This window comes from Nestor notabilis, unplaced genomic scaffold, assembly GCF_000696875.1.
Source record: "Nestor notabilis isolate BGI_N333 unplaced genomic scaffold, ASM69687v1 scaffold20983, whole genome shotgun sequence".
Taxonomy (NCBI): Eukaryota; Metazoa; Chordata; class Aves; order Psittaciformes; family Psittacidae; genus Nestor; species Nestor notabilis.
In genome coordinates, this window is record NW_009922612.1 from 544 (window position 1) to 22776 (window position 22233).

The 22233-nt window shown below is 39.6% G+C and overlaps 1 protein-coding gene across 1 annotated transcript; it reads left to right on the forward strand.

The window, feature by feature from the left end:
* Positions 1–495: 495 nt before the first annotated feature.
* On the forward strand, positions 496–22233 carry LOC104400410 (BTB/POZ domain-containing protein KCTD5; the record flags this gene model as incomplete). Its single annotated transcript, XM_010011718.1, has 5 exons — positions 496–604; positions 1699–1790; positions 2499–2594; positions 12782–12907; positions 21588–22233. Coding segments are annotated over 5 exons (453 nt in total), but the record flags the coding sequence as incomplete, so codon positions are not given.

Here is a 22233-nt window from a genome sequence, read left to right on the forward strand (position 1 = left end):
CAAACAAAAGCTGGTATCCAGACCTCACTGTAATGTAGCCTTTGTTCTGACGCTTCAGGTTTTCAACTAAAAAAGATAGTTTCCTGGTTTAATCTGTTAATTTTAACTTAATTTTTAGCATTCTCTCTTACCACTTAAACCTTTCATGCTAACAGTGTTGATAATCTTTTGATAAGGGGTTGGCAGGAGTAGATCAGGTAGCAGAAGTTGTGTAGTACACGATTGAATTGTGTGGCCAGTCTGATACAATTACAACAACATTGTGGAATTCATTTTAATGTCTTTAATAAAGCTGGCTTTAGGGGATGTGACTGTGAATATCTGCTTGCTGTTCAGATGCCAAACTGAGTATTAGCTTGCAATTCCTGCTTGGTAGTTCAAGTCATTGTGGGCTTTTTTGGCTTTTGTGTTTGTTTGTTGGGAGGTTGTGTGTGGGTTTGGGTTCTTTTGTTTCTTTGGTTGGTTTGTTTGTTTTGTTCTGTTTTTCTACTCTAGGATGAAACAGGTGCCTATTTAATAGACAGAGACCCAACCTACTTTGGGCCAGTGCTGAACTATCTCAGGCATGGCAAACTGGTTATTAACAAGGACCTAGCTGAGGAAGGTAAGATGTTACTAAATCTCTTGCTTTCTTGGCACTTGCTTATTATTTTCACCACTTTTGAGTCACCAAAAGTAATTTACAGGTACATCTTAATCAATGTAGCATTTCAATCTGTTGCAAGCAAAGCTGGTGGGTATTGTGCGGTTATAGTATATGCTAGTATTTGAGTGTTTTGAGTATGATTCCTGATTTCACAACTCCTATCGCCAGTTGGAACATAAATACACAAACATGAGGGCAGATGCCTTTTAACCTATAATCTTGTCTATTTCCTGTATGACTGCATGAAATACTTGGGTTTAGTCCTCTTCAAGCACAAGAATACTGGCTGTGAAACAAGTTTTAGAAGATGTGAAGTGAAGTAATAGTGAAGTTCTGGGACGTTCAGATGCGTGGAATATACTCTTGAAGAGTGAATTCTGCTCCCAGATTCTCTCTCCCTGTCCCAAATTCATACCAGTTTTGCCCTAATGGACACTGACTTTTTTAAACCGTAGTACTAAAACTGTATTGATAAAGTGTGGAAGAAATTGGCCAAAAAGAAATAGAATTTAACAATAGTAGTGGGAAATAATGTGGCAGGTAGTTTCCGAGTGCACGGTTAAACACGTAGAATGTGTGGAGAACAGGTAAGGCTTGAGCATGGGAGTGGGAGCTGTCTTTAGTATGTACCTTTATGCTTTTGTTTCAGTGACAGGAAGAAATTTTTTCTGCAAACGAGCAGCTGCAGAGCTTTTCAGTAGGAATATTTGAATTTCTCCTGCGTATTGCGGCCGGAGGCAGGGCCTGAGCTGTGGTGGCTGTCACTCTGCTACCATTGGCATTTGTGCTCCTTTTGCCTTGTTGTTTGTTTCCTGCCTCTCATTCTGTATGTGAAATGGTATCAGTTTTCTCTGGGGCAGTTTTTTGGAATGAGCTAAATGTCGAACTACATGTGCCTGAAGGAAGCCGGAATTGTTACATTAGGAAATGAACTTCCTAGGGCAAAAGAAGTAATTCCTGTAGCTGTAGAGATGATAATCTTAGGAACTGATTGGTGGTTTTGGCCTGGAATCTTTGGTTACACTCTTTTCCAAAAACTGTTCTCATACTAGGTGTACTGGAAGAGGCTGAATTCTACAATATCACGTCACTAATAAAACTGGTAAAGGACAAAATAAGAGAAAGAGACAGCAAAATCTCACAGGTGAGGCTGTTTCTGGGGTGTTTTGGGTTATTTGTTCTGTGGCAAACAGGGGGTGGGCTCCACTTTTTTTTCCCCCCTTAACTGCTCATTTCCCCAGTAAGACACGAAGTGTCTGCTTCTGGCACTGCCTGAGCCGGAGCCAGTGCTACACAAAGATTAATATTTTTAATTGCCAATATGTCCCAGTCTCCTTACCCAGGGCACAGTGTATGGTTCCAGTTCTTGTTTAAAACATGAAAACCTTCTAAAGAATTGTTCAAAATATTTTCTAAAGGTTTTGGCCCTAGTTATTCATTGCTCTGGATGGGAAACTTTCACAGGGGAATAATGACATTTTTAATATGATCAGACATTCCTTAAAGTTAGGTAGGCCTCTTTAGAACCTCAGCCTTCTTTCTGAATGATGAGGTTTGCTACCACATGGAACCACAGGTAAGTCTTAAGATTACTTTGTTCTATCTGTTAAGTAGCACTTTTAGTCTCTGAAGCATTCATGAAGTATTGAGTCTTCTGGAAAATGATTCTGAACAGATGAGATTTCTTAAACAAAACCCAACGACAACAACAAAGACTCCGAACCCCAAAAGGACAATGTGTTTAAGGTGGTGTTTGTTACTTACCATTTCTAAAGAATAAGGGCAACTTTAGACAAGTCACAAACATAGTGAATTCCGTGCTGTATTGAGCATCTTATATTTCTTCTTAAAGGTGCCAGTCAAACATGTGTACAGGGTACTGCAGTGCCAGGAAGAGGAACTCACTCAAATGGTTTCCACAATGTCTGATGGCTGGAAATTTGAACAGGTAAAAAACCCATATGGGATATAATTACAAAGTCTTCTGAAAATGCAGTTATGTGAGAGAGGAGTATAAAGGCAAATCTATGCATCTTTCTGAGTTCAGTCATTTTCAGAAACTGGATAGAAAAAGATACACAGTTAAGTTAAAATTTGATATTTGTATTCTTATTTGTCAGAGAAAAAAACCCAAACAACTAAACTAGGTTTCCAGGAGGTAAATTGTGCTGACATCTACATCATGTTTGAAATGTAATTCTTCGGTATCTACACATGAGCATTTGAAGGGTGAATAAACCAAAACAAACTAACACAAGTTTATATGAATCAGATATGAGGAGCTCTGGGTAAAAGAGACGAGCTTGGGAGGTAAATGCTTGTCAGGCCTGAGCAATGGTTCTCCAGATAAAGGACTGATACACATAGGAGGGTGAATTTGACCAACGTGGAGGTGAAGCTGGATAGGTATGAACTACATGAATGTTTTCGTTCTTTGCACTGCATAAAAATAGCTTTGTGTGTACATTCAAGGATACATTGTAAAATTGCAAGAAGATCTTTCTGTTATCTTTGCTAATCTTTGTAATTAAGAAACTATGTGGCCTCTTCATCCTTCACATTCCTGACCTACAAGAATATTTAAACTGCACTGGAGTAATGAAGCTGTTAACTCTGGATTGAGACACATGTGCTCAGCCGCCAGCATCTTTTCCAGTGTCTGATGCCAGCTGTAGGAGAGATTGGAATAAGCACAAGCCTTTTACCCTGTGCAATCTCACTGTAGTAGTGCAACAAAGCAACATTTTTTAAAAGTATGGCACACAAAGGTAAAAGAGAATATTTTGCTTATATTTGATGAAATGTGTGAAGTGCTGGTGTTGTGATGCGCAGCCATGCATCTATAACAATAATCTAAATAACCTAACCTAGCAGTGAGAAAGTTTTCATGTGCTTCAGTTCTCTGGCTCAAGAATTACCAGCTGTTTGGTCTGCCAGGAGCCAGGAGCTGGTTTAAGTCCCCGAAAAAAGCTCTCACTTAATGCACGTGATTTTTTTTTATTTTATTTTTTTCTGTCCAGTGCATTGACAACATTTTTTTGACATTCTTTGGCATGAGAAACCAGATTTCCTTACAACAGAGATCCTTCACTTTTTAACAGCTTAAATGCTACTATGGCTTTTACCTGTCCTAAAGCCTTGTATTCTTTGGGGATACCGTATTTGTGAATAATCCTGCTGTGACAGTGCAGCTGCTGAAAAACTATGATAATCTCTTCTGGATTTTAGAAGCTCTTTCTAAAGTGGAAACTTCCAGTGGTTTTCTTGAACATTATGTCCTTGTTTCATCCAGCTTTCTCCCGACTTCCTCCCTCCCCCATGTTGCACTCTCTTGGACGCAGGTTGAAGTAGATAAACGTAATAGCCGTATAGTCTCATAATGCTCAGCTAGCTCCTTGTTACCTCAGACTAGGCCATTCTCTCCTTTGGTTGTACTGCAGACCTGCTTTTAGCAGACATCATTCCCTTGAAACACGATTAGAATATTCTGTATAATCTAAACAGTTTTATTATTAAGGTTTAAGAACGCTGTAGCATTTCTGTAATATTTTACCTTTTCTAAACCTGTGTTGCTCAGCAGCATGCTTCCTTCAGAAGCAGTCTTTGGGGTGGCACCTGCTGTGCTTTGTACATATTATTGGTGGGATAGAAATCAGCTGCTTTTTCAGAGAAGTAATATTCCTGTGGATTGAGAGTCCTTGTGCTCTGTGCCCCATATAACATGTTTAAGTGGTTGCTTTTGATCAAAAATATTTCTTTCCCCTTGACATTTCAAAGTTTTCCTGTAAAATACAATTGTATGTGATGGTTAAATAGGAGTGGAAGGTGTTAAACTTCTGGAACATTTTTGCGGCTGTATTGGTGCACTTTCCCAAAGAATACCAGTGAAAGTGCTGCCAGAATGCTGCAATTATGTACCAGTCCCAGCCCCAAAAGCTACTGCCAATAGTTGTGCTGCCCCACTTGGTGATACCAGTGGGTTATTTTGTAGATGATTTTTAGTTTCAGTTGTTACCTCTTCAGGCAATCAGAAAAACCCACTGTTTAGGCAATACTGCATAATGAGGAACTTGGTGCCATGCAAAATTGCTACGTACAAAGGCTTCAGACAGCAGTGGTGTGTCAGTCATGTAAATGTTAATGATTAATGTAACCTGAGTCTGTCACCATAATGCTGTCTTAAATATGTTCACTGCATAAGGAGGACAGTATGTAGCTGCTGCCTTCAAAATTATTCACGCAGCAATAGCAGGATAAAAATAAATTTGCTGTTCATGAGCCTTCTCATCAGTAGTAATCACTACTCAGAATAGGCAGTTGTCTAGTTCTTCACACTTGATTTAAAACTCTGATCTTTCTCAAGCGCACTGGCAGGCTGTGCTTGAATTTAAATGGGCTAGGAGTTGCCGTGTGTTAGTAAGACAAAACTTTTTTTGTGATAACAAGTTGAGAAATTCAGCTGATGCTCTAAACTCCAGAATTCCTCGAGTTTGGCACGTGCCAGCAGAGTTCTTGGTACTGATGTTTATGGGAATGAGACAGACAATTTTTTTTACTCCACTTATTTTCTTGGATCTTCTGTAAATTACCCCTTCTAAAACCTATTTAGAGTACTCAGCTTTTTTTTCCTCTAGTTGACTTAATATGTTTTCCTAGCTGTATTTTGTTTATCAGTATCTGGAACAAGATTACGTTCTTCCATACCCAGGCTTGTTATATTGCTTTACATAACACCTTCCAGTCTTATCCATGTTACCTTCTGCACTTGGCAGGTATGACAGGAAAATAATGCTCACTTTCACAATGCACCAAACTTTATGTTTTTCAGAGTAGTTGGCTACACCACAGTGAGTTTTCTGATTTACTATCAGTAACTCTTAACTTCCCTTGAAATTACGAAGGGCTTTGCAACTGCCTCCGTAAATTTTAACTATGTTTAAATGAAAGTTGTAGCTTGGTAGCAACCTGTTCTAGTGGCAAGTAAATGTTACCTGAACGTTTGAGCTCATCTCTTATTTGTACAATTTGGATAACAGTATGTGCTTCAGCTTTACAAAGGTTTCTTTTTGTGTTTTGCTTTGATTGGTTATTTCAGCTTGTCAGTATAGGTTCCCAGTACAGCTGTGGCCGGGCCCAGCAGTCAGAGTATCTGCTGATAGTGTCACGGGAAGTGAAAGGGGAAGAGAGATGCTTCCAGAAATGCTGCAGTGAGGTGTGTCACACCATTCTTTTTGCCCTCACACTGATATGCTTGGCCTCCTTGCGTTTCTGCTGCTTTCAAATCATTCCACTTTATTCCTGGATGTACAGCACATAGTAATTTGTGTGTATTTGTGACTGGCTTTTATTTATATTCACAGTATTTCATGATACATTATGAATGTTCATATTGTAAAAATAATAAAAATACAAACAAACAAGCCCCCCCTAGGTATTTAGTTAAAAGTTTTCTTAAGAAGAGTTCTTACCTTCTCAGTAGGTACCTTCTTTTCCTTAAATCTTCCTCCAAAGTTAACAGCATTTGATTCATACTTGTTAAGTAAAAGTGGTACAGTTTAAACATAAGGAGCCCTGTAAATAAAGCTTTTGAGTTCACTGGGTTCAGAAAGGGACATTTCTGTGTTAATCATTGTTCCAGTTTGAGTGTATTTCATCTACCTAATAGCCAGTTATGTTCTGATTTGGAACCCTGTATTTCTGGTAAGACAAAACTTAATTGGTTTTTTTAGCTGAATGAAATATGTCCAAGCTGGGACAACGAGTACCAGATTTTTTTCAGAAATAAAATAAGGAGCGAGAGGAGAACAAAATCAGCAGTTTTCAATCTTGTCTCAAATGGAAAGAACATCCTGGGTTTGGGGTTTTTTTTGGTTGGTTGGTTGGTGGTTGTTGGGTTTTGGTTCTGGTTTGGGGTTTTTTTGCAGGGAGGATGGGGGGATTTTTTGGGGGGGAGGGTGTTAGCTTTTTTGTTGTTTTGTTTAGTTTTGGTTTTATTTGTTCGGGGATTTTTTGAGGGAAAATTTTCTTGCTACCCAAATGAACCATAGCTTCACTCATTGGCTTTTTAGGTTGTCTTGTCCTTCCTGCTCTCCTCAGCCTCAGGTCACCGATTTTTAAATTGCTCTGTTACTTTGCAGTGTTCAAGAGTTTGGGAAGGATTTCCAGTAATACTGGAGGCAGTTTCCAGTTCTTTACATAGCTGTGCTCCATTCTGAAGTGTCTTTTGTGAATTAATTTGGGAACCTGGTGTTCTGTAGTATTTTCCATCAATAAGCCGCTCGGGGTGCTTCTTTTCCTTGCTGTTTATACGGTTATCCAGTCTGAAAGATCAGTATAACATCATGAAAATAACATGACAGTAAAGTGACTTTATATGAGCAATACCTTATCTCTGAGTTTACATGGACAGTTAACCATGCAATTGTAGATTTTAAACCTGGGCTGTTGCCTAGCTATATTCCAGAATCTGATTTCAAGTACCAAGCACTGTCTGTTTCTTGCTGCTGTATAAGTAACATTTGGAATGCAGAATTAATGCACTGATTTATGGACTTGCTGGAACTGACTAGGAAATGTGGCCCATTGTTAAGGATACCTGGGGTACAGGCAGCATGATGTGATTTGTGTTTTCATGTCCTGGATAGCTCCAAGTAAATTTCAATGTAATAAAATGGGAGATGGGGGAAAGCAGGTATAAAATTTAAATAACAACAAAAATCAGGAAGAGGATTCATTTTTCTTCCTTCTAAATTTGAAGTCTGACAATTGCATTAAAGGACCTGAAATAAATATGTTTGCAGTCCTGGTCTCAGTCATCAGTGCTGAGTTTACCACCTGATGTATACATATCTTTACAGCCCTTTGCAAATCCTTTGAGAAAGCAGTAGAAGAACATATTATAACTCTAAAAGGTGTAGAGGCCATTTTTACGTTCATACAACTTGATTCTGTAACAAATTGAGGGGAGGACTTTCTTTTATTCTATCAAGTGTTAGTATAATTAAAAAAACCCCAAAAAGACAAGCTTTCCAAGACTTTCCAAGCTTTCTGGTGTGGCAGGAGTTCACCATAGCTGACACAAAAGCAGTAATATTCAAAGTACAAGAATATTTAAAATATAATTTGAGAATAATTGCTATGAAATTTACTCAGTTTTGAAAATCAGACAATCACAGAAAGAGAAGGAAATTGGTAGTCATGAAGTGGAAGAGTTAGTTAATGTGAGTAACTGCAGTGGGAAACAAAGGCAGACAAGGATGTTGTTCCTGCAAACTGGAGTGGTTGTCTGCGATGGTAACACTATTGCTAGTTTGTCCTCTGAATGTCTTGTGTAGATTCTGAATCGGTGGTGTTAAACCTGTATAGCAAATCTGTAGAGGCAAGTTACTGAAATGTGTCTGGTTTTGAGATCTGCCTCAATTCAGTTAAGCATCAGAATTGCCTGCTTCAAAACTAAGGTTCCTAAAAGTGATGCAACTATTTTGCCTATTCATAGGGATATTTTTAGCTGTACAGTCATTATTTTAAGACAGGAAGAGATTCATGTGTTTTGCTGCCACTGAGTAACTTGATGCAGGAATCATTTGATCTATTCCCTCAGCTATAACACTTCTGTCATCTGTTTTTCTTAAGCAGACATTTTTGAAAGACAGTTATCCTCTCAGAGAGCTGCAGACTTATGAAATAACTGTCTGAAGAACTTTTACCTATTGTCCCTGAAATCATTCTTAAACCGTTCCTCTTTGAAAACAAGCCTGACGGTAGCAAGGCACCAGGTAGTCTCTGTCTACCTTTCTTAGGCCAAACTTAGTTGTTTTTATTTTTCACTTTGCCCTCTCTGATTGTCAACCTTTATTTTACTTAAAAGTTCAGACTTTTTGAGACAGGAGCTTCCCTGTTTTTATTTCTTTGTCTTTTCAGGAAAATCCTGACCTGAATTGCTCATCAAGTGATATAATACAAATAAGTATAATAATAGTAATAATAATAATGATAAGAATAATATAGTAAACAACAACAAAAATGCCTTCCATACCTGCCCTTTTTTAGTTACATCTGACAGTCTACTAGTGTCAGCACCCTTATTCTATGCAAACAGTAAATGGATCATGATATACTGAATTTAGGTGATAAGTAACATTGGCATTTTCCTCCGCTTGCTTATGACATGGGGGCTCACAGGGATGCTCAGGCAGGATCACACTGCTTTAATAAGGAGTGTGATGAAAGAAGTCGTGGAATGAAGAAACCAACGAGGAAAAATACATAGATGCATGTATACATCTGTGTATATAGTTCTACAGATGAGGAAATTCAGAGTTTAAAAATATTCTTTTCTTTTTTTTTCTTAAGTTCTTGGTCATTAAACCTCTCTGTTTAAGTCCCATGAGCCTGAAAGAGTTTGTCTTTTCAGGAAGTCTCAGAAAGAGTAGCCTAGATAACCTGAAATCCTTTTGCTATGCACTGTAATGCATGTTTTACTCACCTCAGATTGCTCTGTTTTGTTGTGGGTTCTGGTTTTTTTCGGGGGTGGGTAGTGCAGGGTTGGAGATACAGGGGGTAGGGGAGTTTAACAGTTCCTTACACTTTATCAGCATCCTTCTTAAAGTGTTGCCACAAACACTGGGAAGAAGGGGGAGATTTTTGGAATACAAGTGCTAAAATACTGCTTTGTTTCTGATCCTCCTTTCTGACACAACAGTTCAGTTCTAATCTGCAATCATTTTCCATTGTTCCTTTTTCTGCCATCACCCTTATTGTTGCTGATGCTTCTCAAAAACCTACAATGAAGTTTCTGGCATGCTATGCAAATAATAAACACTTAGTTGCATGCATATGGAACTGCTTACAAGAGTATCATGTTGGGAGTCTTGAAGAACTTATTTTTAATGTTGCAAAAGTAACTTTACCTTGAAATGCACCAACTGATCAGTAATGGCAAAAAGTCATCCAGATGTTTTGTAGTTGGCTAAATCAATACTCCTATCCAATAGCTAGTAAGTAGTCAGTCTGCCATGTCTCCACATGCAAAAATTCAACTTATTTGGATTATGAAGCATTAGTGTGGGATGTTAGTATCTACCTTGTTGAATAAGTACTAATGATTTGGCTGGTGTTTGGATCTTGTATCATATCTGCTTTCAGAGAGGTCACTTATTTCTTTTGAGTGTCAATGAGTAAAGAAGTATTTTTCCTACTGGTGGTTGTTATCAGAGCTGTCATAGTTACCTGATACCAAGTTCTTGCCGTTTTGCAAGACGAAAACTTGACTGTATATTAAATCAAAGCATATGCTTGCATTTTATTCTTCACGTCTTTCTTCAGAGAAGGTAAATTAATGTGTGGCTTCATTTAAATGTGTATCCAACTTTTTTAGTGTTTTCTAGCCTTTAAATGAGTTTAAACTACTGTTTAAAATAGTTCTACATATTACCTCAATAACTGAAGCAGTTTCTGTATTTGTGCTTTTTGTAATTGCTATATAATATATAGGATAAATTTTATACACTTCAACAGGCTTAAAGCCAACCTAACTTAACTGCCTTTTTTTTTTTCCCTGAAAATTTGTGCATGGTATTTTTTTGCTGATAGGGAAGAGAAGTAACAAATCATCTCTATGTATGAAATAAATCTGGGTTTATTTTCCAGCTTTTCAGTGGGCTTTCTTAGGCCAACTAAGCAACTAGTTACCTTATAGGTTTTGTGATTATGTATTACACAACTATGTTATGGTGCAGTCTGCAGAGTGGAAGATTAGCTGACTTAAAGTATCAAGATAAATGGTGCCTTTGTATTCCAATGAGGATGTATTGGTGCTTCTAAAAGAAAAATGGAGTTTTGTAACTTTATTACATGTTTTTTCTGGGAAAAAATCTCTTTAGCACAATCACTTTTGATCAGCCTGTGTTCCTTATTGAGTATGTATGTATTTTGCAGAACTAGAGTGATGTTAGGAGTGGAGAAGGGAGGGAAAAGTTTCTTGTGATCACACCCAGACAGAGTAGCCAAAGTAGGTAGTTTGAGAGTGCTGAATCTTGATTATCAGTAATGTTCATTGAAGGCCGAGCCTTATATGCTACTATCAGGGTCCAAAAAATTTGACACCACCTAGGCCTGGCATTGAGTGGTTCACTGTGCAGACAAACTGCCTGCTGCTCTTTGGAGACATTGGTTCTGCCTGTCTGTGGAGGTGCTTGCTTGGCTGTCCTGCCAAGTGCTGGCACATCTGACCATCTCTCTCCTCTGTCTCCTCAAAAATACAGTGAGGCTTTATTTTCTTCTGACAGTGCTATATGGAAGCTGGTTTTAACCTAGGTCTACCTTCTACTTTTGTTGGAGGAATAATCTTATGCCTCAGGTACAGATTCTGGACCAAGATTTCATCTTGGCTGCATCTTCCCTACTTGAACGAGGCTTTTACTCTCTTTGGTACTCTGCTAGACTACTAATGGAAGCACACAGTCTGTTTATAGGAAGATAACGACAGTGTTTCAAGTGCTGTTGCCCTAAAAAACAAGTCAAGCCTTTTCTGTGGGGCCATTAGCAGAGCACTTTAATGATATAATGGAGACTGGGGAATAGGACATTCACATGAGTATGGTGATTTGGTAGGTTAGATTTAATACAGTTTTGGTAATGACGTTTAGATACAATGTATCTGTGCAACAGGTTGATTTTTAGGACTCTGATCTGTGTCAGCAGTAATAGCATCATACATTCTTTTGTCACGCTTTTGAAATAAACCTTTAAAATAAATGAACCAGCTACATCTGACCCAATTCTGGCTTGGAAAAGAGGCAAGCTAAGTAAAGGCACTGAGGTGAGGCTGACCAGCTTGTAGTGCCCTGGGTCTTCCTTTTTTTCCCTCTTTAAGAGCTGGGGTTATATTTCCCTGTTTCCAGTCAGCAGGTAGAAATGGGAGTTATATTTCCCCTTCCACTAACCTGCCACAACTTCTCAAATACGATGGATAATGGCTTGGCAACTTCATCCACCAAGCCACAGACATTTTTGGTATGAATTCGCTCACTTTATAGCGCTGGTTTGGCAGCTGCTGTGCACTTTATCAGTACATGGTGTCTTCACGTTCCCACACCCGAAGGGAGGAAAACGGAGCCTGGCCACGGGGCCTTCGCTCCTCTCCACTCACCTTCAGTTTCTCTCAGCATGTGCTGAGGTCACAGGGTCGCCTGGGGAACCGTCATAAGGTAGATGCTGTGCATGTCAACCACATTCCATCCCAGAAGTAGCAGCTGCATTTTACCCTAAAATTTCTTTAATATTGTCACATAACTTTGAGGATTTGGGGAGCGGGAAGGGTGTCTCTAATTCCCCCATTACTCCACCAACTGTGTGTAAGGTAAGACAAGTTACATGAAACTTCTGCCATTTGATAAACACATTGCATACAAGGTAGTCCTGATGCTGAGTATATCCTTCGTGCTCAGTAAATTGTCATTTATCATTCAGTCGAGACTTGTAGAAGCTTGTAAATAGGTCACATTACATTATACATGGCTTCCGCTTGTAGTGCTTCCTTAATTAGCTTCCTTGTAGCAGTACGTATGAATTTCAGATGTTATTCTTGGTGTCCCACCATGCCGTGTCTTGCTGTTTTCTAATCAAATGCAAATTTTGTCTTTGTACCCTTAAAATATGTTTTAATAGAAGTACTGTTATCTGTAAGTAAAGTCGTGGGTATCCCTTCAGGTTAAAGTGCTTCCTGCATGCAGCCATTTACGTGTTAAATCACACCACATCAAGATACCACATAGAGACTTTTTAAAAATTAACTTTGGAGGATGGGAAGGTTTCCAGTAAATAACAGAAACAGGGAAGAGGCTACTTCTCCTCTGGCCTGCCTCTGTAGCCTTTTCTGCCACAGAATAATCATAACTGTTAAATCATTAATTCTGTGAAGGTTTAAAAAGAAAAACTATGTTTATCTTATCATCAGAGTGTCGGTGTATTTGTCAACATCAAAATGTATTTGCATTGAAGTGGAGAATCATGCTTCAGGCACAGCCAACAGTCTGAAGAGTGAGGAGTGTTTGTATTAATGATGAGAATTTACGGAGTTTGTTTTATGTGGAAATGCAGTTGACTTTTTTTTCCCCTCCCCCCCCAATCTTTCAGCTGGTCAGTATTGGTTCTTCCTATAACTATGGCAATGAAGATCAGGCAGAATTTCTGTGTGTTGTCTCAAAGGAATTGCATAACACTCCCTATGGCACAACCAGTGAACCCAGTGAAAAAGCAAAGGTAAGTTGCGAGACATTGGACTAAAGAAATGGTGTCGGATTAGGTGGGCTTCACTAAGTCCTGCTAGGCCTACCTCTGTTGTGGACCATTGTTTAATTGCTTTTTTTCCCTTCACTCATGACTAATAATCTTTCCCTGTCCATTGTATGGCTGTAAATGGTACAGTCAGCATGCATTTGTTACACCAAATGGGTTCTTTAAATCCAGAAGTCTGCGATGTTCCTGATCCCTGTCTTGATTTTTTTCAAGTATTGGCAGATATTTGCTGTTTACAGTTGAGAATCTAGGTTTTGTTTCTTACAAATTTGAATGCTTCCTTATTCTACCACTGGTTCAGTTGAAAACTGGTTTTCTTGCTACACTTCAACAGAAGAAATCTTAATGTCAAGACTGGAGATTGTAATATGCTGTCTCTGAAAAACATAGTCATATGCAGTATGTTATAAAATGAAGGTATTTGTTAGCTTAGGATTTTCAGGTGTCTCTTTACTTTCTGTAGCTAGCTTTCCAAGCAGATTGTAACAGGCACAATGTCTTGGCATTTTGCTCAGTCTTTCGGAGTTTGTACAAGGGAAAATGTAAAAACGCAACAGAACGGTAGTCAGGCAGACCACTCATGTATGTGAGTGTATTCTTCTCTTCCATGCATATTGAACAGTTTTTATCACTCTGTTATTGCTGTGTATGGGGAGATGACTACAAACTGGATACTTCTGTAGTTTACTTAAAAGCTTTTAATTTAGTATATGTAGACAAAAGACAACTGGTAAAACATCAAAGCTTGCTTTTTCAAGAATAGCATTCAAAGAAATGCATTTTGAAATAATGCCTAAGAATTGATCTGGGTCTTGGCACTGAGGCCTCAAACAGATAAAACTTCACTACTTTCTATGCCTTCTAACTTGGTTATGCAGCTACCTGTGTGGGGACATTTTTGTAAATTGCACTGCAAAAGCTCTCCAACCTTTGCATTGAATTCTTAGTGAAATGATTGATTTATGCTTTTTTGTCACTGTTGAGATAAAACTTCCAAGGAGTTGTAAGGGATTAATGTAGTCAAGGTAAACAGTGAACCTGGCTAAGCCACAGCTCACTGTTTCCAACACCCCAGTCAGGGTCTGCTTTTGCCAGGATGCAAAATTGACAGGTTAGAGGTGTGTGGTAAGAATTTAGGGCTGGGGTATGTACCTGAAATGAACCATGCAATTCTAGAAGATCATAAACATCTTCATAAGGAAAGGTAGCACATCTTCAGGGAACTCCAGAAGTTGCCAGAGTTACACTGCACCCTTAATGGAAGAGCAGATACAGATAAAATGAAATTATTAAACCCTAAATACAAAAGCCAGTTCAAAGGGCAGTACAGCTCTGCAAGTTCAGTAGCTCTGAGAGGAGCCAAATCTTCAACCTCTCCATTGAAGTGCTTCTTGGTCGTCGTTTCAGGAAAGAGAGCAGGGTGTAATTTGTCCAGGTAATGAATCAGAATTGATGTTGATTAAGGTTGGAGATGCAAACATTCACTCCTTTTGTCCTGGAAGAGCTGAGCTATTGCTAGCAACTAATAGCAATACTTGAAGAATAAGCTGTTATATATTGTGTTTCTAGTTGTCCTGGGTTCAGCTGTGACAGTTATTTTTCTCCTTCTTAGTAGCTGGTACAGCGCTGGGTTGAAGCACCACACTAACAGATCAAATGTTTTTAACAGCTATGTTTTATGCCTGGAAAAAAAAGGGGTTTGGTTGAGAGGTTTCTGGCAGCTCTGTTCAGGAAGCTGGCCTGCACCTTCGGAGCTGTCGTCTCAGTGGCTCGATGGTCTTAATGAAGTTCACGTGATTGAAGTTCACGTGATTGAGACCTCACTTGGAGTGTTGTGTCCAGTTCTGGTGTCCTCAACAGAAAAAGGACATGGAGCTGCTGGAGCAAGTCCAGAGAAGGCCACGAGGATGATAAGAGGACTGGAGCACCTCCCGTATGGAGACAGGCTGAGAAAGTTGGGGCTGTTCAGCCTGGAAAAGAGAAGGCTGCGTGCAGACCTCATAGCAGCCTTCCAGTGTCTGAAGGGGGCCTACAAGGATGCTGGGGAGGGACTCTTCATTAGGGACTCTAGTGGTAGGACAAGGGGTAATGGGTTTAAACTTAAACAGGGGAACTTTAGGTTAGATCTAAGGAAGAAGTTCTTCACAGTGAGGGTGGTGAGGCACTGGAATAGGTTGCCCAAGGAAGTTGTGAATGCTCCAACCCTGGAGGCGTTTAAGGCCAGGTTGGACAGAGCCTTGGGCGCCATAGTTTAGTGCGTGGTGTCCCTGCCCATGGCAGGGGGGTTGGAACTAGATGATCTTAAGGTCCTTTCCAACCCTAACTATTCTATGATTCTATGATTCTATGAAATGATGGTATCCAGTGGTATATACAGGGTCATATGTTCCTGTATCGGGACAGACTTTTAGAAGCTTTGGAGAAAGTCTTCCTATTACTTTTACAGCAGGTTGGGTTAGAGAAAACACAAAACTGCCAGTGTGTGATTTTTATTGTCCAGCACTTCAATTTTAGTTAATAGTACTGGACTGTCAGAATAGGAAACCACATGTTCTGATAGCCCATATAATCAAGCTTCACCTTCATTCCTTCTCAGAGAACTTTTCCTTGTGTTGTCTTTTCTTTGGAAAACAGTTTGCATAGTAAGTTAGTAGTTGACTTTGTGTCACCTTCAAATACACTTAAGCTAGGAAAATTGATCGCATTTGGGACACTGACTTAAATGGTTCCAGTGGCTTTTAATGGTAGCCATGGCACTGCTGAAAGATAATCTATATTCCCACAAGCTTTATTCTCTTTCGTACCCACTTTATTGATCTGTCACTCTTGGGACAAATGACCAAAGGTTGTTCATAATGTCTGCACCCAAAGTTTGATTCTCAAGTGCTGTCCTTTCCCGTCCATGGTGAAGAGTACATGGAGTTAAGGTACCAGTTTTACAGTTTTATTTAACTTGTCTCTATACTTATGGTCCCTGTTGTTATGTTGCATGGCACTATTGGCTTCTATCTGCTGACTTTAGGACATCTGAAAAAGGAAATTTTCATGAAATCTGTAATGTTCCTCCTTGAAATTGTCTGCTGTCATACTTCCTTACAAAGAGTGGGAGTCCCACATAGAAGTAAATAAATGGCATTCACAGATGCTTCAAGTGTACGTGGACTGTACTTTGTTGCAGCTTTAACTCACTCGCAATCTCTTCTTTTCCCTTCCTTTCTCTGTACTTGCTGCATGCTGCATGCCTCTCAGAGTGAGGATGAAGAAACGGATTACGATATGAATGACTCAGATTAAGTGTAAATGTCATGGTGAGCATTAGCTGCCCTAGGAATTTACCCAGATGCTTTTCTGCCCCATCCAATTCCTACCCCCACTAATGCTGTCCTTTGGCTAGTCCTGGTGGTATGTGTGTTGTGATTATAGTTGTAGCGTAGTTAGCAAAGATAGAATTCCTGATCTGGATATTGCTTCTTGGGCAGAATAACTGGTGTTGCTGTTATAAACTGTGTTGTGATTGGTTCCTTTACAGCTTCGCTGGGAAGAAAAGTTCTTCATGTAGGTTCTAGGGTCAGAATTGCTTTTCGTTTTTATTTTCTGTGCACCAGCTTTTATGTCTAATATTTTTTTCACATGTAGAGTCATGTGATAGGAACCTACAGGATACGTGTTCAGTACAACCTCATCAAAAGATGGTCTTAGCTGATAATTTTGAGATTAATAGTTTCTGAATCAGGACCTGGCAAATATAAGTAAATATAAGTAAACAGTGTGATCTCAGCGCTACAGTTATATTTATCACAGGAAGCAGCTGTATCTGTGGAGGGATCAGGTCCTTTCCGTTGTACATCATCTTATTGAAGATAAGCCTCTTTAAAAGTCACTAATGGAAGAACACAAAAATTGCACCAGAAAGCACAACTTTTACAACTTCTTATGCGTCTGCCAGCACTGCTCATATTTATTCTACTATCCAATTCTAGAAGATATCGTTGAATGTTCAGTTATAGGTGCAGGTAGTCCCTTGAGCCTGTATAAATTTGAGATACTTACCATTGCATGAGACTGAATTCAAGCTTCTTACTTATACGCTTGAACTTTTTAGCTGTAAAGCAGTCTTATACTTATCTCTGAAGTGTTGTTTCTGCATGGCTAAGGAAAAACCTACATTATCTTCTTGCTGATGCTAACAGAAACTGCTGCTGAGGTAGAATAAGGTCTTTCGCCAAGTCTGCAGGAGTGGCTGCAAGGAACAGGTCAAATCTGAAGCTTTATTGGAAAGATCAGCTGGCACTGTGCTGGAACTGAATGCAAGATTTTTAAGCTTCCTGAGAGACAAACACTCCTTAAGATGCTGTTCGGTGTGCAGCAGATTTGTTTTGAGTGGGAGGAAATAGCTCTCGTGTTCTGCTTCCTTAAGAAGCAGTCACACTCGGGCCCCTAGGATATGAGAGTGCATTCAGCATAGTTTACAGTTTATAAGTCAACTTTGGATCTGGTGCACCTGGAGGGAAAACAGAACAGAGCATGAAAAGAAGGAAAATTCTGAACACAGCAGATCTGCACCAGGGTAGGGACAGTGTCTGGTACCAGTGCAGACTGGGTGATGAATGGATTGAGAGCAGCACTGCAGAGGACAACCTGGAGATACTGGTAGTATGAGCCAAGTACACTTGCAGCCCAGGAAGCCAGTTACCCAGAGCTGCATCGGAAGAAGCATGGCCAGCAGGTTGAGGGAGGGGATTCTTGCCTTCTACTCTGCTCTCATGAGACCCCACCTGGAGCGTCTGGACTGTCCAGCTCTGGGGTTCCCACTACAAGAAAGACACAGACCTGTTTGGAGTGGATCCAGAGGAGGGACACAAGAATGCTCTGAGGGCTGGAACACCTCTGCTAGGAAGAAAGGCTGAGAGAATTGGGGTGATTTGGGTTGGAGAGGGAAAGCTCCGGAGAGATGTTATTGCAGTTTTCCAGTACCTGAAAAGTGCTTGTAAGACAAATAGAGGCTTTTCACCAGGGCCCGTAGCAACAGGACATGGGACAATGTTTTTAAACGGAAAGAGGGTAGATTTAGACTGGATAAAATGATGAAATTCTTTACTATGAGGTTGTCCAGAGAAGTTATGGATGCCCCATCCCTGGAAGTGTTCAAGGTTGGGTTGAGTGGGGCTTTGAGCATCTTTTCAAGCATTTAATCTAGTGAAAGATGTCCCTGCCCAGATGATCTTTAAAGGTCCTTCCAACCTAAATCATTTAGTGGTTCTGTGATCTGAAGTGTGCAGACAGAGGAGCATTATCAGTGAAGTCACCTATTCAGTTAGTAGAGCATGTCCTCAAACAAAAACTTCTGTGTCTGGTTCTGCTGCAGACATACTGTACAATCCTGGCTACTAGCAGATTAGGAGAAGACCTGCCATAACGGTTCTCAGATTTTTGTGACCTCTGTTAGCTTTGAAACATATTCTCTCAGCATTTTTGTTCAGTAACCTACTAAAATCTTTAGGAATAGTCTTGTTAAAGGGTTTTTCAGGAGAGACACATAAATAAAAAGATTAATTTCACATTGCAGCAGAGTCAGTCTTCCAGTGGTTAGTAAGTAAGAACAATTTTTGTATTTCTTCTTTGGATAAAGGCACTGCCCATGACTAGAAAAGATCCTTTCACAGTTTCTGAACACCCGCTGAGAGCTTGCTGATCAGAAATCATTTCCCCATATGTAAAGGTGGGTCTTACAGAAGAAGTAGCAAGCAAAGTACGTTAAAATATTGCCTGGTGTTACAAAATTTTCTACCTCATGTTGGGTTTACTGGCTCAGTGAAGTGTTCAAATTTCAGTGTCCAGATCTGGCTTAGCTTTATCTTGTTGTACATGTTCTGAAGCTACAGAAAATAGTTCTGTTAATCTTGGAAGTACTTTTTATCTTCTAGGAAAGAATAGACTCAATTGTTTCATTTTAAATTGGAAAGATTCACAAAATTAATAGATGAAATATTTTCTAACTGCGCAGGTACTTATTTATCCATGGTTTTGCCTCTGTTGGAGATCGTTTAACTTCCTGACTACTTTTGCTGTTATCTGCTATGTGGGCATCTACTCCAGCACTTTGTTCTCAGCTGTGAGCAACAGCAAATACTCAAGAAAAGAGTTCTAAGTATGAAGCATTTATAAAATTAGCTCCTGGTATATTTCCCCACCTTCCAGTAAGCCTCAGTTTAGGAATTTTAGCTTCACGCCTGCATGGAGATCATTGTATGAAAGCTGCCATGACACTGTGATCCCATGAGTAGGTACCAGTGGTACTACCTTCAGTAAGCTTTTCTAATCCCTTTTGAAGGTGTTACACTAGCAGTGGCTGAGCAATTTTCAGGACCTGGGTTTTCCTCACATGATTCACTTTTATCTTTTCTAGTTTCATATTAAATGCTTTTTTGCATAGTACACATAGTAAATTATCTTCATGAAATAAACAATGTTTGCATCTAAATAACACTCTGAAGTATGTCATGGCCCATCGAAAACATTTTTCTGTGTTTTTGAAATTTAGCAGAGCAGCTGCAGTGACATTTGGCCTCGTAACTTCAGTAATACTGAATTTGAAATGAGAAAGAACTTGGTGTGCATGGGGAGATGCAGGTACTGCAGGAAGTGCAGTGAGCAGGTGGTAAAGCAGAGTATTCCTTTCTTTTTTTAAGCGAACACTGGCCTGTCTCTATGCTGTCCCTGAGGCACACTCATGGTGACGAGTTCATCATAAACTCCAGACCTTAAAAAGTTCCATGGAGTTGTGCAAAGGAGGCGAGACCCTACCTGACAACGCTATGAAAGACATATTAGGCTCAATGCTCCGTAGAAGCTGATAGGTTAAATTATCAATGCTTTCACAGTATTCAAAAGAAAACAAATACCTAGATGGTTTTTTATTCAAACCATACATGAAATGGCTCTGCTGTGTTAAGTGATTGCCAGCTTTTACCCTGCAAGCACAAAGGTTGAAGTGTTTCTGTGTACTGTCCGATTCTGTGTATCCTCTGGGATGGAATGTGCTACTGTGTGCTAGGATCACACTACGCTGGGTCAGATTACACTGAAATCATCACAGAAGGAAATTCTACATTGAAGACAGCTTTGCCATTGTCCAGGGACTGTGCCTTTGCTTCCTGTCAGCTTTTGACGTGAACAGTCCTTTCCAGTAGCAACTGAAAATGAAGTATAATTAGAGATACTTTTACTTACAGATTAACGTTAGTAAGTAGTTGTGCTCAGTATATTTGAAGCTTTGCTTAGTGCTTTATTTGGCTACTGGCATGATTGGTTCTACAGTTTGCTTATGCAGCTCCACAGTGCTGCACAGCCCAAGAGTTGAGCTCATTATTGCTGATTGCCAGTCAGTGTAGAGTAGCAACGTAAGAAACGTTGCTTGGACAGTCAGTCCTAAGACTTGGATACTTAATGCCAGGAGCCAAACAGAATTGAAACAGAAAAGGAAAAAATGGTCAAATTGGAAGCAGAATACATGGTTTTCATGTTGTAAGATGCTCTAGGCAAGGATTCCTGGGTTTTTCAGGGGTGGGTATTTTGTTTCCATTAGGCTTCAGTCCCTATGTTTAAGATATGCCTTTTACGGTGAATATTAAACAAACCAACAGCTTTTAGGAAAAAAAATAAAAATCCTTTACTCACTGTAATGGGAATCCCAGTTCCTTGGTAACAGTGGGAGAACCAAATCCCTGAGAGAGAGTTACCAAGTGAGAGCCAGCACTGCCTGTCAGCTGCCTGGCTTGAGCGTTTCAGAGGATAACGGTGGACAAGGTAGTGCATGAAAATTTCAGTGTGTTATGTCCTGTGTCAGCAGAAATAATGCTCATGTGGACAAGGATGCCTAAAAAACTTGATGCCTAAAAAAGATCTTGCATGAGCAAATAATGTAATAATATTTAAAACCTGCTGTCATGATAGTTCTTACTTTTATATAGCTGGTCAGTCCAGCAGACAACCTTTGTATGTCTGAATAGCATAGTAAAAATCTGGGAAGAAATGTAGCTGGTTGACTTTCGTTCATGAAAAGGTCAAGCCCAGGCATCTAGTTCAGATTTAAATCTGTCGATGGAAGTTTTGCCAGCTCGAACTCTTGGCCTTTGAAAACTTCCTGCATCATCTCACCCAGTGTTCCATTTGTGCACATTTTGAGTTGCTAGTTCATGTTTTCAGTACGAATTTGTGGGACACAGTTTGCAGTTGAAATTTTGGAGAGTTAAGGACATTTTACTAGAATAGGAAAAATAAAGATTAAACTCAATTTCTAATAAAGTACCTGAGTTCATGTACCATACAGGACCAAGGTATCTTCAGAACTAGGATGAGGTGACACAGCTGACTTTTTACATCTACCAACCCTTAAGCTTTGGTTATATTAATCATACTTAATTCCTAGCAGTGATTTACATCTGTTTTAATGATGTTTGATAGTGGACATTGCATCTATCAACCTGTCTTTTTCAGCCTTAAAGCACAGACTTCAGGAATATCCTTGAACCAGATCCCTGACACTGTCAGTTATTTGAAGTAGTCATGATCCTCTTTGACCTCCATGCTTTAGGAATGACATTCAATGAATTTTCATTTATAGAATTTTTTTGGTCTGTTTCAGATTTTGCAAGAACGAGGTTCCAGGATGTGAAGACAATATTGAACGGTGACAATTTTTTCTCTTTTATTCCAAGACACAGTGAATTGTCACACTGAAAAGGCTCGGCTGCAAAAGAAAATATCTGATTTAGACAATACTCTGTTGATCTGGGTTCAACCATTTTTGCCTATAAGCTGGTGTCAACTGGCTGAAAGCATTGCAAGATTACCTAATGGGAATAGATGGTGTGGGAGTGTGTGTTAAGTTTTGGTTGTAGTGCATGGTTGTACCCTCTTGTGGGCTGACAGACACTGGTCTTCTGAAAAGAAATGACCATGCACTCATATTTTCCTCTGAGACATGTAGCACTTGATGTCTGGTGCTGGATGACCCAGTGTTGATCAGTTTGGAGACGTTTTCCTACTAATCATTGTAAACATTTAAAGGACAATGTAATTGGTGCTACACACACATTACAGCCCACAAATGCACATATTTGGGGTCTACATTGTTTCAGAATCAGTGCCAGCCCCAGTTGACTGTGTTATACTGCACATTCCTTATGGCTTTGTGACATACTCTATTATGTAATGACAGTCTAGGAGATCAACTGAAACTGGCATGTAAAAAGTTACACAGGGAGGCAAAAGGTTTCTCTAAAGGAAGG